General features: G+C 27.2%; 1 protein-coding gene across 2 annotated transcripts; it reads left to right on the forward strand.

Moving 5' to 3' along the window:
• The first annotated feature begins 8,383 nt into the window (after positions 1-8,383).
• LOC107443742 (ras-related protein Rab-33B) lies at positions 8,384-17,400 on the forward strand. 2 transcript variants are annotated; one of them, XM_043046575.3, is made up of 3 exons: positions 8,384-8,680; positions 13,998-14,192; positions 15,913-17,400. In XM_043046575.3, the coding sequence occupies exons 2-3, from the start codon at positions 14,013-14,015 to the stop codon at positions 16,363-16,365; spliced, it is 633 nt and encodes a 210-aa protein (XP_042902509.3). In that variant the 5' UTR covers positions 8,384-8,680; positions 13,998-14,012; the 3' UTR covers positions 16,366-17,400. The 2 variants fall into 2 exon arrangements, with proteins under 2 accessions (XP_042902509.3, XP_087021519.1); XM_087165393.1 differs by lacking the exon at positions 8,384-8,680 and adding an exon at positions 8,955-9,109.

Here is a 17,400-nt window from a genome sequence, read left to right on the forward strand (position 1 = left end):
TTATGTCCTAATTAAGAGTGGTTAAAAAAATTTAAAGTTGGTCATTTGTGGTCAAATGAATGCCGTTTGAATTTCCTCATTTGCGGGGACTAACATTCCGCACCTAAAATCTATGCGATTTATTGCAATAACTCTGTCAAAGGGCGATCGAAAATCTGAGCACAAATTCTATAACACTCTACATTTTCCGTCGTCTATGAAGTTATATTCAGGAATTAAAAAATATTTTCACACGAGAGCGAAATTCATTTGTCCAAAACTATTTTTGTTTAATAAAGTTATTTTAAGAATTAAATATTATTTTTGCATTTTATTCATTAATGATCGGAAAAAGACGTGTATTTTAAAAGGTATAAAACATTTCACATCATTTTAAAATCATAATTTTTAATCACAACACAATTTTGAAGAGTTAAAGAGACGTAGTAATTACAAGAAATTAAAAAATAGTATTTTTAAATGGTTACCTCAAAAAGGTATTTATCTTATTAAAATTTTTAATTTTGATTATCAAAATTACATAATTTATTTTCACATAAAATACTATACATCATACAGGGTGTTCTGTCTTCACATTTAACACGTTGTAAAGGCGGTAAATTGATACATATTTTAAAGAATAAAAAAACTTCATCGTTGTCAAATCAGTGGAATTAATTGTAAAGTATAAGCGCTATGAAAAATATAAAGCCAATTTGAATGGCTGAGACTCTTGAACGTGTTACGCTGGAATCACCTTCAAAGTGTTTTTTTCTTCTTCTCTAGTAATCACATAAGTTTTTATGTTTTTAGTCAGTTCCACCTTAATCAGTCATCATCCAATTTTCATAGTTTTTTTTCCCTCTCTTAACTATTAATTTACAGCCCTTAATGCGTATACTCTTTTTATTTAAATTTTATCAAGGATTTTAAATTATACATTAAGGTTGAACTTAATGGAATGCCTTGCTTAACTGGAAATCCTTTCGATGATTTTTAACAGTTGTTAAGAACTTGTTTTTAAATGAAAATATTACGACAACCAGTTTATTGTGCAGAAGACTGGAGGTGAATGATTCGAATGCAGTCAACGAACTCCATCCGAATTCAAACATATTATGCAGTTTAAGTAATGATATTAAAGAGCGTTAAATCCGAAGCACGAAAAAGAAAAAAATAGCGATATTACTAGAACAGTTTGTGACTGGAGCGCGTGGTTTTTATTTTATTTTATAATTGTCGTTGAACAGTTGACCCAATTTAGGGATCACGGCTACCAATGTTCAACTCCGTAGCCATGTAATTTTGAACCCAATCCAGAAGACAAGGGAACTTTCGGCTTGTCCTGGGAGAAACTGTAGAAGTACTGTCCTGAAGAAGTACTGGAGGAAATTTCCCTTGGAGGACTTCGTTATAGAACTTGGAACTAACCTGCATTTGCGTTGCACGGAGAGAGAAACCATGAAAACTTTCATGTTTAGCCAGACAGCAAGGAGACTCTAACCCATGATCTGTCTACGGTTGAGGATAATTTACGTCAGTACTGTGGTCGGTGCGACTGGGTGCGAAATTTGTATCGACCAGCCATCACTGGGCTTCGAACCAGCGCCACCTCATCGGGAGGCGGGTGTACTATCCCCTTAGCCACAACCAGCTCCGGAACGCGTGGTTGAGGAATCCAAACCATGTAAGGGGCTGTTGTGCTTATGAAGAGGCGAATTACTGGTCGATCAAACTCTTAATCGAATTTCCAATCGCCAGAACTCACTGCTGTTGATTTTCATACCATCGAACCTTTTAGGATTATACGTCTTTATTTAAAAAAGTTTAATATATTACCTTAAAGCTAGTTTCGTGTGCAAAATGAATAAATAATGAAAATGTTGCCGAGTTTTCACTTAATCGTTCTCATTTATCTGCGGACTCATTTTCCTGTTACGTAACTAAAGTTTTTCTTTAGAGTATGAATAGCACCAACGATAGACGGAGCACCAAAACCAGCACAGCAGTAAGTTGTAATTCTAGGATGTAATGTCCCAAAAGTTTTGTCAGGAGAGCAGTCCCAAGTTTATAACCTTTAATGTTAATTTTACTTTTTGCGTATTTCGCCGTATCTCGAAAACTTGTTAAATGCACCGTTTATTTAAAAAGAATTCTAGGCAAATTTTTTTAAAAATGCAACTTTTCACTAATCGATCCATTTCTCTGAAATTTTGCTATTAAAAATTGCATTTTTTGAAATGATGTACAAAAATTGTCTATTATACAAAATTTTTCCGACTAATATTCAATAAAAAACTAATGATCATTTACTAAAATATATATTTTGCGAGGAATTTTATTTGAATAAGCGAATTTTACAATTGCGAAATTTTTTTCCTTTCCAATTCGCTTAAAAAGTACTCAATACATAGTCAAATACACAAAAAGTAAAATAAACATTAAAGGATCTAAATTTTGAAACTCTCTCCTGCCCAAACAATTACAACCGCATTTCCATAACATCTTAGGGGTCAAAAATCCAGATCCCTCAACAACAAAAAAAGAAGTAGGTTTATTCCAAGAAAGTGCATCAAGTGTCAGATTTCGTAAAAAAATTATTACTGTAAAGTAATTTATTACTGTACTAAGCATACTGTACTAAGCATATTTAGAGGCAAAATAATGTCTTTGGGGATTCTAGATTTCATTTCAAATCAACTTAGTGCTAAATCGTTTAATCCTCATTGAATGAATTATCTGTATTTGCTGATGCTTACACGGTTAATGCTACTTTATAACCAGGATTAATAGTCCATCTTTTTTTTAAAAAAATCAAGTAGAGAACTGTATTCTTTCTTCTTAGTATAAATCAACTGTATTTTAAATGGGAATAAAAAGTACACTTAATGTAATTTCTTGATCATTTTTATCAACATTAATGTACTTAATAAAAACTAATTTAAAAAAAGGAGCTGTTTTTGTACAGTGTCTTCAAAAATGCTGCAAGTAAAGTTTCGTTTCATTTTTGCATACTATGGCAGGTCACTCAACTTTTTTTTTAATTATTAAAATTAATTCAAGACAGAAAATAAGATTTGTATAATATTGAAAAACTAATCTAAAAAAAGGAGCTGTTTTTGTACAGTGCCTTCAAAAATGCTGCAAGTAAAGTTTCGTTTCATTTTTGCATACTATGGCAGGTCACGGAACTTTTTTTTTTAATTATTAAAATTAATTCAAGACAGAAAATAAGATTTGTATAATATTGAATTTGTAATTTTTGTTAAGAGGAACTACATTTTTTTTAAAAAAAATTACATGTATGGAATTGATATTTTATGATTAAATTTCATATTGTTTAGATTTCAAATCAAAGACAAAATCTGATCTTAACCAATTTCAAGCATCGATTAAAAATAAATACTTTACTAAAACGTTGATATATGTCCAACTTTACAATTTTATTGTGTTTGTATTCTAGTACACGAATAGTTTCTGTGTTAATAAATTATACAATTAATTCAACAATTAAAATAGGGTGTTTTGTTTTGAAATGTGCTAACCATGCTGTATAGCGGTCGAGGAATTGGCCTTGTACCTGGAACGTTCTGAGTTCGAATCCAGCTTAGTATATGGGTGTAATTTATCTGTTCTTATAGAAGTGGCGTTGATCCACCTTAATGGGACCCACTAAACAGAAAACAACAATACTACCTGTTATGAGCTATGAGGTCATATGTTGCCAAAAGTGGTGGGCATTGAAAAATATTTCTGAAAAGTATTAATCTTCGGAATGTCTTGTGCATCATTCAAAGTCATCTTTAGGACAAACTTCTAAAATTGAGTCAGCTACTTTAAAAAAAATATATTTTTATATTCTTTTCTTATTAGTGTTTTAAATGTTATACATTAGAATGTGTTTAAAGATTAATATAATATTGTATTATAAGTTAATACGATAGTATGTTTTATTTTTATGCTCAATAGACTGAACTAAATGGTAAATTTTATACTATGCCTTTCTAGCTAACAGTGTCTTTTTAAATCTGCTCTGGCTCTTCCTTATAATATTTTGCTTTTTTTTTTTTTTTTTTGATGTCTCATGTTGATGTATTCTTTTATATACATATAACGTCGTTGCCGAGAGGAAGGATAAAAACAGGTTTTAGGCAGGGAAAGAGGGCACAATATTTATTTAATTTTTAGAGAGAAAACAATCATCAAAGTGACACAAAATCTTTGTGCTCCTCAATAAAAGTTAGTTTCCCGAAACTCTGGCTTTCTTTAGGTCAAGTGCTAGTTTCTATTGTTCAATACTTATCAGTATTTCAGACAAATGATTTCTACTAACGCACTGTTGGACGTATTTTCTAAATTTAAGAAGTTTTTAATTAAATACAGTAGCATTGAACTCTAACTTGAAATTCATTTAAACTGAAACAGTTGCAGTGAAATAGTAGTAATAGCTTGTATATAAAGTGAATTAAGTACCTTGGATAGATATTCTAAAAAAAAGTAGCTTTCTCGTAATATGTATCTTCGAGAAATGATAAATAAATGAGTTTTGATTAGTTTTAACAAGTTTTTTTTTATTATAAAAAAACCTGTTCTGCAGGTTGGTCTAAATTCATATAGTTCGAATATGGAGTTCGGATTCCTGAGAAATCGAATTTTAAAAAAGTCGGATATCTAAAATTTGATTTCTCAGGAACTGTTCGAACAATTTTGCTGAAATATTGTATTTTGCCATGTTAAATTACCTTATTTTAAAGCGATGTAAAAAATGCTTACCTTTAAATTCAATTTTTTTTACGACTATTATTAAATAAAATAATAAATATTTACTAAAAGTTATTTCATAACAATTTACACAATTATAAACGACCTTTAAAATTGTGCGAAATTTTTTTTTTTCAATTTGCTTGAAAAGCTCCCGAGTTACTTCTCAGCTCGCGACTACCTCCTACATTTGGGGATTCAGAAATCCAAATCTGTCAAAAAAATGGCATGTAAAAACAGAAAGCTCAAAGAAAGTACGTTTTAGTATCTGATTTCATAACTTGAAATATCGTCCCTACACCTAGTAACTATCATATTTTAATTCACTCCCTTGAACCATTGAGATGAGAAGAAAATGAAGATATGATCATTAGATCAAAAGTTATCAGGGTGGTCTGTTTATTTATTTTTTTCACGAACTGAACGTCTAAAAATTTATAACTCAAATTTGTTTAATTTTTTGCTTCATCTTAAATTTGTTACATCGTGATGAGAAGAGAATTTTTCATAATTTTTTTTTAAATTAAATATACCGGAATGTATTCTGATCTATTTCTTTACTTCTTGCCTTTCTTTTTTTACTGTTATCAAATAAATTATTTCTAGATATTCTTAAACAAAAGCGTTAATTTCCTCTAATTTATTTCTCTTTAAAGAATGTATCATTGTCGCAATTAAGTCTACTGTTTTGTATGTAATTGCGTGTATATTTTTTCTTAGTACCTGTTATTATATAATGTTTGTGAAACTTAATTATATTAAGAACATCGTTTTTTTTTATTGAACAGTAAATAAACTAACCAAAAGATATCATTTGCTTGTAGCTATTTTATTAGTAATTATCATAACAAACCGTAATTATTTACGTTGTGATCTTTAATGAATTTATTATATCGCGATGATTTTATTGTTTTGATGTTAGCAAAGCGTGATTATTTAAAAAAAAATCAATTCCCTTCAGTTTTAATTTTGAAAATGTTGGGTAATCATCCTGTTATGTTGTAGTTCTTCTTTAACTCAGAGCGACATTTGCTGTGAGTCCGTATTTTTGTTACCAAATTATATTTGTAAATCATTAAAATATAATTGTGCTTAGTTAACAACTTGTTAGAATTTTTATTGACAGTTGAAAAAAACGCAATAGAATCTTCTATGAATATGATAAAACAAGTCTTTTTATTTTTAACCAATGATTTTGAATACACGTGAATACATAACAATTAAAAAGAGATGATTTTGTTGTTATATTTAATATTTATTTATTTATCAATCTATTTTTTTTAAAAAAAAAAAGAGAAATGCAATGCAATCTTTTTGTAATATTGCCAAAAGAGTTGGGGGATTCGAAATCGTTACTTCCACGCTTTGCACAGCGTTTGGCGGGCGATACCGCTCGGACAGGGAGGCCCCAAACGACAGTGAGAGACTAGCCATTGGCGCTTAATCTTTCCATAAATACGCATCTGGGTATCTGTCACACTTTCAACGATTTTAGCTACGCGGATTGAATAAAAATGACAGAAGTGGAATGCCATTTACCTGAAAAAGAAAATTAATTTTATCCAGATAATTTAAATCTTGGGGAAAAAACAACAATTTATTTTGTATAATTCTGTCGAAGAGCATTTGATTATAATATTTTAAAATATTGTAAATATGACTAATATTGTAAATATGACTTTCTTACTTATTCATATTTTTTTACTTTTAGGTTCCAATACCCCCAAGTTTCAACAGGGAAATAGAATCAATATTTAAAATAAATTTGTTGGTTTGTTAAAGAAATAAAATTTTTGTTTCAAATATAAAAAAAAATTGAATGTCAATTTGACTTAAGTATTTAAATTAGCAATTTTATATCCTTAAAAATTTAAGCACCTTAGACATTTACCTTATAAAAATGTGAGTCTCCTCAAATAATTTTTTTAACCTTGAAATTTCTGATAAGTGTCATTTAAAAATAATTTAATTAAATCTATTAAAATTACAGAAGAATTATGCAACTTTATTTTATAGTTTAACAAAAGAAGGTGTCGAAAATGTAATATTAAAAACTTCAGGTTGATAAATTAAGATTTCTACTTGTGAAAAAATATAAAGATATACACTATTCTTTATACAATATAAATAATAGTGAGGTTGAAGGTTAATATACTAAGTGGACCGTATAACTAAAGCAATATTTATAGTTAAATTCACATTATTGTTAAATCGCTTCATTAACGAAAAATATATTACAATTCAGAGTGCGACCATCATTGCGCACATACCTTCTTTACTTTAGAGAAATATGGCAGTTTCGCTATGCATAATCAATTTATTTGATCATTTCTGCTATTTTTTGTTACCTTTTTTCTTTAATAGAAAATGATAATACAAAAAAATAAATAAATAATAATAATTAAAAAAAATAACTATATTCACTCAACGTATTCAATTAAAATTATGAATATTAAATAACTGTTTCAAATTATAAAGCAATATTTAAAGTTAAATTCACATGATTGTTAAATCGCTATATTAACGAAAAATACATTACGATTCAGAGAGTGCTATGTATCAGCACATACATCCTCTATATTAGAGAAATATGGTAGTTACGCTATGTATATACATTTATAACTAAATTCTTATTATTGCATTAATTTTTTTAATATCTTTTAATTGAACAATCATCTGCAAAAAGAAATAAAAATGATTGCGAAGTGATCGGATGAATTGGTGCACGAAGCGAGCTTCATCTCCTCCTTCATGCTTTAAAGCATGAAGAATTGCGTGAAATAATTTTATGATGAAAAATGAGCATTTAATCTTTATTTGGGTTGTAGGAACAGGAAAACTACGAAATTATACGACTTATCTTAACACACATCGAGTGTACTTTTTCATTTTTTTTTTTTCATAGCATTTGAGCTAATTTTTGTGAAAATTGTAATTTGCGTCCTAGTCCATGTAAATACAAATTTGTCAATCACATACTCACAAAATTGTTACAGATATTCTAAGAGTTGAACAGTTAGCGTTTTGTATATGAATGAAGCATGACAATGACATATAAGTTTAGCATAAAAATAATTAGAGATAAAAAGGATTTTTTTCTGTAATATATATTATTCTTAAAAAATATTCATTATATACACAATAATAATAATCTCATTAAAATCGAATCGTATTTTGATACCATAATAAATACGAAAAAGATGATCGTTGCACAATACATAGTTTTTTTTTAAAAAAAAGGCTTAAAATGTCAATGCTTACAAAAAAAAAAACAATTGTTAGCTTTCCTTTCTTTTTCAAAATAGATTTGCTGTCAAGAACATTTAGCGTACATATTTTTTTAAACAAACTAAAACTATTTTTTGTGCATAACTTATTTATTCTTCTTAACAGAGACATTTCAAAATTAAAAACAATGATAAAGCAATGACATTAAAACAGGAAACAGCATTTTCTCTAAAGGCTTGCCCCACCCCCCACACGCGATTGGCGAAATTGATGCTGGGTAGCTGGCGGTTGTGGGTAGTCTTTACATAAAACCAGAAAAGAAAAAAAAAGTAGAGAAAACTTTTAGTGTATCTCTCCGCTTACGAGGCGATGTGTGTGCGTGAAAAAGTTCTACAAGTGAGAGGGGGCAAGAGAAGGGGAAGTCCCTTGTTTATGGCATGGAGTTGGACTCCAATACTTGACGTCTCGCCTTACCGTTTTACTCTAGATAAATAATTTTTAAATAATTTTTAAAATATTTTATTTCTTTTGTAAACTATTAAAAAAATTTTATTTTTACTTTTTTTTTTCCAATTTTTTTTGGGTTGGATCATGACCCCTATGACCCACCCCCCGCTGGATCCGCCACTGCCACATTTAAATAAAATTCATACTTATAATACAAGAAAATTATTCACTTAATTAAACTTTGAATATATTATTGTAATAAAGGGTTAGTATTATTTAAAAAGAGAATTAGAAAAATATTTTATGAAAGAAGAAATATATTTTTATTACAATTCATATGTACAACCCTTTCTTGAATAAAAGGTCCCATACCCAAGTATCTAGATATGTTGACTGCAATGTTATGATAATTTTAACATAAATATATGTGCTTCAGACGCAATTCTTTTTTATCAGTCAACTTAGTAAAATATTTATGAAGTTAAATTCTTTTCATAGTAATTATTATTAAAATATTATAATTCTTTTAATTAATTATTTCATTTTCTTTTCATCAGACAACTTAGTAATATATTTGCATAAAATCAAATTCTGTTAAATGTTAAGTTTCATTTGAAACTGAAAAATACCGAACTGATACTTTTCAAAAATAAAATATTTCCTTATAAAAAAAAAAATTTGTCTAAAGACAGAGGTAAGTGATTTTTTTATAATATCATGAAATACAAAAGTTTATTTTATAACAAATTAACTATTAATGTTCTCAAATGAAAGTAAAAATTAAAATAGATAAATATTTTATTGAGCAACAAAAATGCAATTATATTTTAAATAAAGAAATTGTGTAGTTTCTAAAATGATTTAAAATAAACTATCGCATTGTTGCTCTAAATAAGATTCAACATTCAGTTTGGACTCAGTTCAGCATATTTTTAGCTTTAGGACATTTAAATTTGGTGAATTATAGGAAATTTTATGAATGTTAAATCTTGAAATGGTTTTTAAGCTCTTTTTTATGTTATAAAAAATTAGAAACCAAGTTAAAAGAAAATGAACATATCAAGAAACCCACATTCAGATTTTGATAATAGAAACATAAATAAGAATTTAAATACGAATAAAATTAGCATATATAACTATTATAGCAAAATATTATATAAAGTAAAAAAATTTGTGGTTCAAAATATTATATTAGTAGTTATATTTTAATCAGGGTTGGGTTTTTGACATCAAAAAGTGGTTTTTGACATGACAAGGGTATAATACTGGTTTAAACCGTCAAAAACTGAAGTTTGCCAAAAAATATATATAAACTTCAAAACTACCAACAGTTGCCATGCATTATATGGAAATTTAATTATACTATAGGTAATCAGCAGGTTTTAAAATATTTTTTTATTAAAATTAAGGTAAAATAACAGATTTAAAATCTCAGAAATTTATATTCAAATGCATGTGCAGAAAAATTTTGCACAAAAATTGTTTAAATATTTATTTTTTGAAAAAAAAAATTTTTTTTTTTGGTATTTAAGAAAATTAAAAGTTTATTACCATGCATTTTTGACATATAAGGATCATTTAACTAATATTTATATTTATAAGGAACTTACAAGTTATGTTGTATAAATACAAACTTGATACAAGTGTATAAAAAATTTTTTTAATGTTAGACTGAATATCTTTATTATCCAGTATGTTAATTTGAATTTAAAAGTAGTTATATTTATGAATAATGATAAATATAATTCATATTGTTTATTATATTTATTTATAATTATTACACTTATCATTTTAAAACAATTTTCATCTCTTAATTTTTTTTTCTCCACTTGTATTAAGAATACAAATAATGTATATCTTGAAAGTAAGAAGTAATTATTCAACAGCTGAATATTTAGATATTCAACAAAACTATATAGTATTCAGCAAAATGAAATTCACAAGTATTTGGGTAAACTAAATTTGCAGCATAGTAAATGAATAGGCTAAATATACTGTAAATCAACACTAACTACTCTGTGTACTTAACAAAAAGCACTTAAATTTGTATTGTCTTATGTTAACTATGAATTAAAAAAAATTTAAGATTTAAAATTCAGAATTACTGATTTTTCTGAAAAACTAACAACCAATCACAAAAGTCAAACGAAACAGAAGAACATTACAGTCACTGATCCATGAAATATGTAAACAAATTATATGGAAATTTTTTAATTACCCTAATTAAATACATAATTTTAAAAATTAGAACATGCATCACACTACATAATCAAAAGGAAAATGATGGAAGTAGAAATTTAATTCAAAATTTAATAGTCTAGTTCATTTGCTCCTCGCAGCATACGGTAGCACAACTAGTTTTGAACATTTTTCCACCACCAAACAAAGTATGTTGAAAGCGGTTCACTACTCCCCCTCCCCCCAGTTTACTTTAGAAGAGCTAAAAATAGACAAAAATTCTCTGATTGTGAATGTTGCATGTGCCCAAACTGTTTAAAAGATTTTTCTTTAAAAGATATCCAATGTACAAAACTGCTAATGTTTATCTTTAAAAATGTCTAATTTTTAGTATAATCTATATTATACACTAAATTTGGTTTTAAATAAATTTCTTAATAATATCACTGCAGATTTTCAATAACACATGAAAATGAAAACATAATATTACAAAAGATGTGAGCTTTCAAAAGTACAAGATTTTGGTTACTATTCAAAATATAAGTGTTTCTTCAAAATTTTAAATTAATTTTTTCTGGAACATATTTAGAAACACTATCCTTTATAAAAAAAATACATAAATTTTATGTATTAATTAAATTTCACATATGAATATAGGTTTTTGACGTGACGGTTTAAACCGTCAAAAACTGTCACATGCCAAAAACCTGCCAACCCTGATTTTAATGAACAAGATTATCATTTAAATATAAAAATTCATTGAATTTCAAACAATGATAAAATACTGAATAATATGAAATTTATGTTAACTTATTTGAAAAAAATTCAGCCACAGGGCACTTTTCTGTAACATCCTAAAAAAAAAATAATAGAACCCACTTTTTAAAAAAAACAACAACAAAAACAACCCTGACCCTTAAATATTGTCTCTCATGGGCACAATCATTACAAACATAAGATGCAGAACAGCACTGGATGCAGGTCAACTTAAAACATCAAATAATAAAGTGATATTACATAAAAAGTAATGATGTAAAAATTTACAATGTACTAATCTCATTTAAAATCTTATCTATGATGCCAAAAAAAGTTGAGTCAACAAATTTTGTTATTTAAAATATTTTTAAATTGTAATTTGAACACACTTTTTTCTCAGTGCAAAAAGTATACATTTTAAATTATTTGTATCAGCTTGCTGTTCATGTTCTGTAAATTCATTTGATTGCAGAAATTTCCTTATTATTTCAAACGCTTCACCATTACAAAATAAAAATATATTGTAATGGTTAAGCCTTTGTATCATAAATATTATAATATAAACTTTTATATTATAATATAACTTTTTTTATTATAATATTTACAGTACAAAAAGATTGAATAAAGAAATTTACTATACATATAGTTTGTTTCGAAACTCATAGACAAAAATTTTAGAGGTGATAGAAAAAGTTTTAAGCTATTTTCAACCTACAATACTTGGCCGGAGAGCAACCGGTGAATCACTAGGAAGTATGTGATACTGTCCAAAGAGCAGAGCACATAAACCAGAGGTCTATTGTACCCAGACCCTAAATCATGATTAACAAGAAAGCCTTATGGCTGAAATGAAGTTCAGCAAACACCTGACAGGAACGTTTTGCAGCTCCCATGCCTTAATGCAATGTTGCCCTAAATGCTCAAATCTTAGAGCGTCCTGAAGTGGACTGATCGTTAAGAGACTGTTCCAGGCAGATCACCGAAGTTAAGCATCACTGGCTGCGGTTAGTGTGCAGGTGGGTGACCACTTGGCTCAGTCTGCGTAGGGACCAAGGTGTTCGGTATTGGTCCTCGTTAAACTGTTCTACCGTAAAGTGCTCGACTTAACGTTCTGGCAGGGTTCGCCAAGTGGGCCCACTTTGAAACCACCCGGGTTTTATTGGGAGGGCCCACCTTGAAAAAAAACCCACTTGGAACAATAAGTGAGTTTTTTCAAAAGAAAAAAAATTATTAAAAATAATTGATGCACATTTAATTTTATATAATTTATTGTACAACATAAATTTGTCAAATAGAGTTGCATGATTTATATGATTAAGTTTCGAATGTTTGTAAAGTTACAGAAACTTGAACCTACAATTTTATAGTGCTATTGAAAACTTTAAGTGGGTTTTTTCAGAAAGTAATATTTTAATGAAATTAAATCAAACAGAAATTTAAATAATATAAACTGAAAAGATCAATTTTTCAAATATAGTTGCATGCTTTATACATTAATAAATAGGTTATTATTATTAATTCATATGTTTAAAAAAATTGAAAGAAATTTTTTTTTTTTACTAAGTAATACATTAACAAATTTAAACAGTTTTATTTACTGGCTTTAAAAAAATGAGCTAAAACTTTTTATAAGAGAACTTTTAAAAATTATTTATCTAAAAATGAAATCATTTTCCGAGGGTTAATTAATTGGAAAAAAAAATGGCACAAGTTACTGATACTCTTTATAATTATATGTAATTTTCATTTCACTTTCTGTTAATTTTTTTTTTAAAACATAGAAGACCATTAAATATTTAATTCAGTTTTTTATTAAAGTCAAAAGTCAGATGAAATTTTAATTTTTTTTTATAAATATTTACTGATTATAATTTTATAATAGGTAATGTATATATAGGTTTAATAAATATAGTAAATAAATCTGTGTGAAAACAAAAAGATTAATTAACTTGGTTCTTTTATAATACTGCATTTATATTTTATAATGCTTGAGTTAAAAATTGTGAAACATTATATACTTAACAATAAAGAAGATTCAAATATGTATTAGTGATAATGCGCTATTTAAACTTAATATAAAATACATATAACAAAGACGCCCGGTGACTGAGCGGTAGCGCTTCGCGCTGTCGTGCCACAGGTCCCTGGTTCGATCCTCGGGCCGGGCAAGGTTGACTCAGCCTTTCATCCCTTCAGTGGGTCGATAAATGAGTACCAAGCATGCTTGGGAGCTAAACACGGGGGGTTCCGCTTTCGGCTGACCAACTGACCGGAACATCTGCTCCTGCACCCCAGAGCCCAAGGTCAAGAAAACTGAGATGGGCACAGTAGGCCTTGGCCCTCTATGGGCTGTCGCGCCTCTGAGTTTTAGTTTATTACATATAACAAAATTAAAATAACTTTTTGGATTTATTTCTATTTTTAAGTTTATACAACACTTTTTAATAAATAAAATATTTACACATTAAAATTTGAAGTCACACTAATCACACTAAAAAAAATCACATTAAAGCAGACCCGTGATATGTTACTGTCTCATGAAAGAACAGAACACCAAAAATATAAATTAGTTTTATTGACGTCATGCATCTTGAGGTTTCACTGTATTTATTATATTACACAACATAAATATTTTTTTTCTGTTTTAGATACTGAAACTAAAGATGAGCTCTAGTGAAAAAAAGGGTAGAATTTTTAAGATAATAGTTTTAGGTGATTCTAATGTCGGAAAGACATGTCTTCTCAACAGATTTTGTAGTGGGAAATTTCCTCTGAATACTGAAGCAACAATTGGAGTAGACTTCCTTGAAAAACAAGTTGTTGTGGACAATGAACTTATGAGGGTATGAATGAATCCATTTTTGTTTTTGTTAAAAATATAATTGCATTTTTAGAAGCACATTTTATATCTAAGTTTAACTTTGCTTAAAATTTTCCATGTAACAGTAATTTACAATAAAATACTGATTTCATTTGAAAATTAAAATTTTTGTATTAAATGATTAGAAAAGAAGTTGTTCCGAATTAAATATTTTTAATAAAAAAAGCTTTGAAGATGGTTTATTTGAAGAAAAAAAAGACTATTTTTTAAACTGAGGTGGTAGTTAAAAAAATATCTAGTGTTTATTATTGATATTAATGTTTACTACTTTTCTTAGTTTACATCACACATAAAACTAAAAGCATTACTTTCTTTTTAATTTACATTTAAACTAATTGTGTATTACTAGAATAAAATACTTAAGGGAAGCAAGACGTTTTCGATGTCGAAAAAATGATTTTTTCAACCTTATCGACAAACCATTTTTTCTTAATATTAAATACATTTTAAAACTTTAAACTTTACATTTATGACAACTACATATTAATATAATTCAATAACAATAAAAAGGAATTTAAAATGCTTATAAATTTAATTTTTATAAATATTTGAAAATTTAATGCAAATAAAAAATTTTTTTTACCAGGCATAACTTTTGGTACGCTCGTACAAAAAACAAATCATTGTAAAGTTATGAAAATTTCTATGCTTGTACACATACCTTATTTACATTTAATTAACTATATAAAGTTTAGTTTTTTCATTATAATTTTATTATACATGGGAAGTTTTTCAAAATTTGAACGAAATTTTGCATTTTTTTCAGAAATACTACATTTATTTTGCTTATATATAATATATTCTGTACATATTATGAAACAAACTATTTCACCTGATTTTTCAAACATATTTACTTGAGTCTATGCCAATTTTTTGTTGATATTTCATGTAGAAAATTTTCTGAGCGTACCGAAAGCTATGTCTGGTAAAAAAAAAATTATATATACATTAAATTTTCAAATATTTATAAAAATTAAATTTATAAGCATTTTAAATTCCTTTTTATTGTTATTGAATGATATAGATATGTAGTTTTTATAAATGTAAAGTTTAAAGTTTTAAAATTTATTTAATATTAAGAAAAAATGGCTTGTCGATATGGTTGAAAAAATCATTTTTTCGACATCGAAAACGTCTTGCTTCCCAAGAAAATGCTTTTGTCTAACATATAATGCATATACAAAATAACTTTTAAAAATATCTCATTTATGAGTGAAGGATTATATATATTTCATTGACGAGTCCATAATATTTTTTTTATGTAGTAGTAATTTAGTAATTCAGTTACAACTTCTATTATTTCTGTTGAGGTATTTGTTTCTGTTTTTAAGATTGCAATTTCGTATGGTTTTCTTTTTTTTTTCAATTAGTTTTTAAAATTTCATTATCTTTTTTATTTAATTTTGTTAGTTTTAATATTCTTATCATATAATTATCATAGTTTAGTTTGATGCAAAATATTATTTATATATTTTACTGGTTTTATTTTATATATGTTGTAATATTTAAGTAGAAAGATTGTCTTATGATATGATGTATCAAATCTGTTTGACAACATCCACCAGTCTTAACTATGTATAATTATCTACTTTTTTTATTTATTTATTTTTTGGTTTATGTCTATTTTCATAAATTATGTAACTTATCTAAATAGGCTATTTTTTAAATTTTTATCTGTATAGCTACTATTCTGGGATACTGCTGGCCAGGAAAGTTCCCGCGCAAGTATGGTTCCTCTTTACTACCGCAATGTCCATGCTGTTGTTTTTGTGTATGATGTTACAAAGATAGCATCTTTTCAAAATCTTCCACACTGGATTGCTGAATTTAAGGAGTATCAAGGACAGTCTGAAGACATTCCAAAAATATTGATCGGAAACAAATGTGACGTTATTGATGCTATTGCTGTAAATACCAATATGGCTCGGAAGTTCGCTGGTGACCATGATATGCCTTTATTTCAAACATCTGCTTTTGATGATCGACAAGCAGAGCATGTGGACACAATTGTTATGACCCTAGCTCATAAACTGAAAAATCACAGGCTAAATAAAGCATCATCGTTGTCAAGAAGTTCTGTTAATATTGTTCTTAGCGTAAACGATAAAAAAGCAGACAGTAGTTGTTGTTGCTAATAATCTATAAAACTGTATCAATTTAATTTAAGAGTGCTATTGTTCTCGTTTGCCATGCATTTTTTGAGTTACATAAAAAAAAGAGGGTTACTGTTTTTTTAGTATTTTTTTTTTTATGGATCTGATAGATTTCAAAAATTTTTTTAAAAAAAAGGCACTAAATTCTTATTTTTTAGAAACCATTTATGTTCAAAAAGATTCATGAATATCAATCAAATTTGATAATAAATTGTGCCACTATTAATAAACTCAAAATAATTAGTTTTTTCATTAAGTAAATTATGGTAATAAATACAGACAAAACGAAAAAACTAGTTTTGTTTTCTGTGCATTTTAATAAATTATATATACATGTAATAAACTGCCCAAATCTTTTTTCCTCCATAGCTTAATCTATATACTAGTATAAAGTAATGATTTTTTTTAATAAGTAACTTTCTTTTTCTGTTCAACAAAGAAAAAAAGGATTAAAAATTTTATATTTGAAATTTTCTTTATGTATACAAAAAACAATTTAAAAAAATATTGCTTAGTGGAAAAACTCAATGATAATCATTCACAAGGATGTAGTCATGAACAAAGCTGCGGTTGGTGCTAACAAAAATATTTTTGTATACTACAAACATTTACAGATTATTGTTATTTATGTTATACTTACTATATGTATCATTTTGTTAACTTAATTTTTTTTTTTAAATTGTTCAATTTTCCAGCAAGTTTATAAATTAATAAAATAACTTTTATGTTTTGCATATAAAATGTCTTTTATCAATATTCCTTTCTTATAATGCCCGATCTGTATTGCTTAGTGGAAAAACTCAATGATAATCATTCACAAGGATGTAGTCATGAACAAAGCTGCGGTTGGTGCTAACAAAAATATTTTTGTATACTACAAACATTTACAGATTATTGTTATTTATGTTATACTTACTATATGTATCATTTTGTTAACTTAATTTTTTTTTTTAAATTGTTCAATTTTCCAGCAAGTTTATAAATTAATAAAATAACTTTTATGTTTTGCATATAAAA

Source organism: Parasteatoda tepidariorum, chromosome 6, assembly GCF_982258835.1.
Source record: "Parasteatoda tepidariorum strain Cologne lab strain chromosome 6, Ptep-v5.0, whole genome shotgun sequence".
NCBI classification, from domain to species: domain Eukaryota; kingdom Metazoa; phylum Arthropoda; class Arachnida; order Araneae; family Theridiidae; genus Parasteatoda; species Parasteatoda tepidariorum.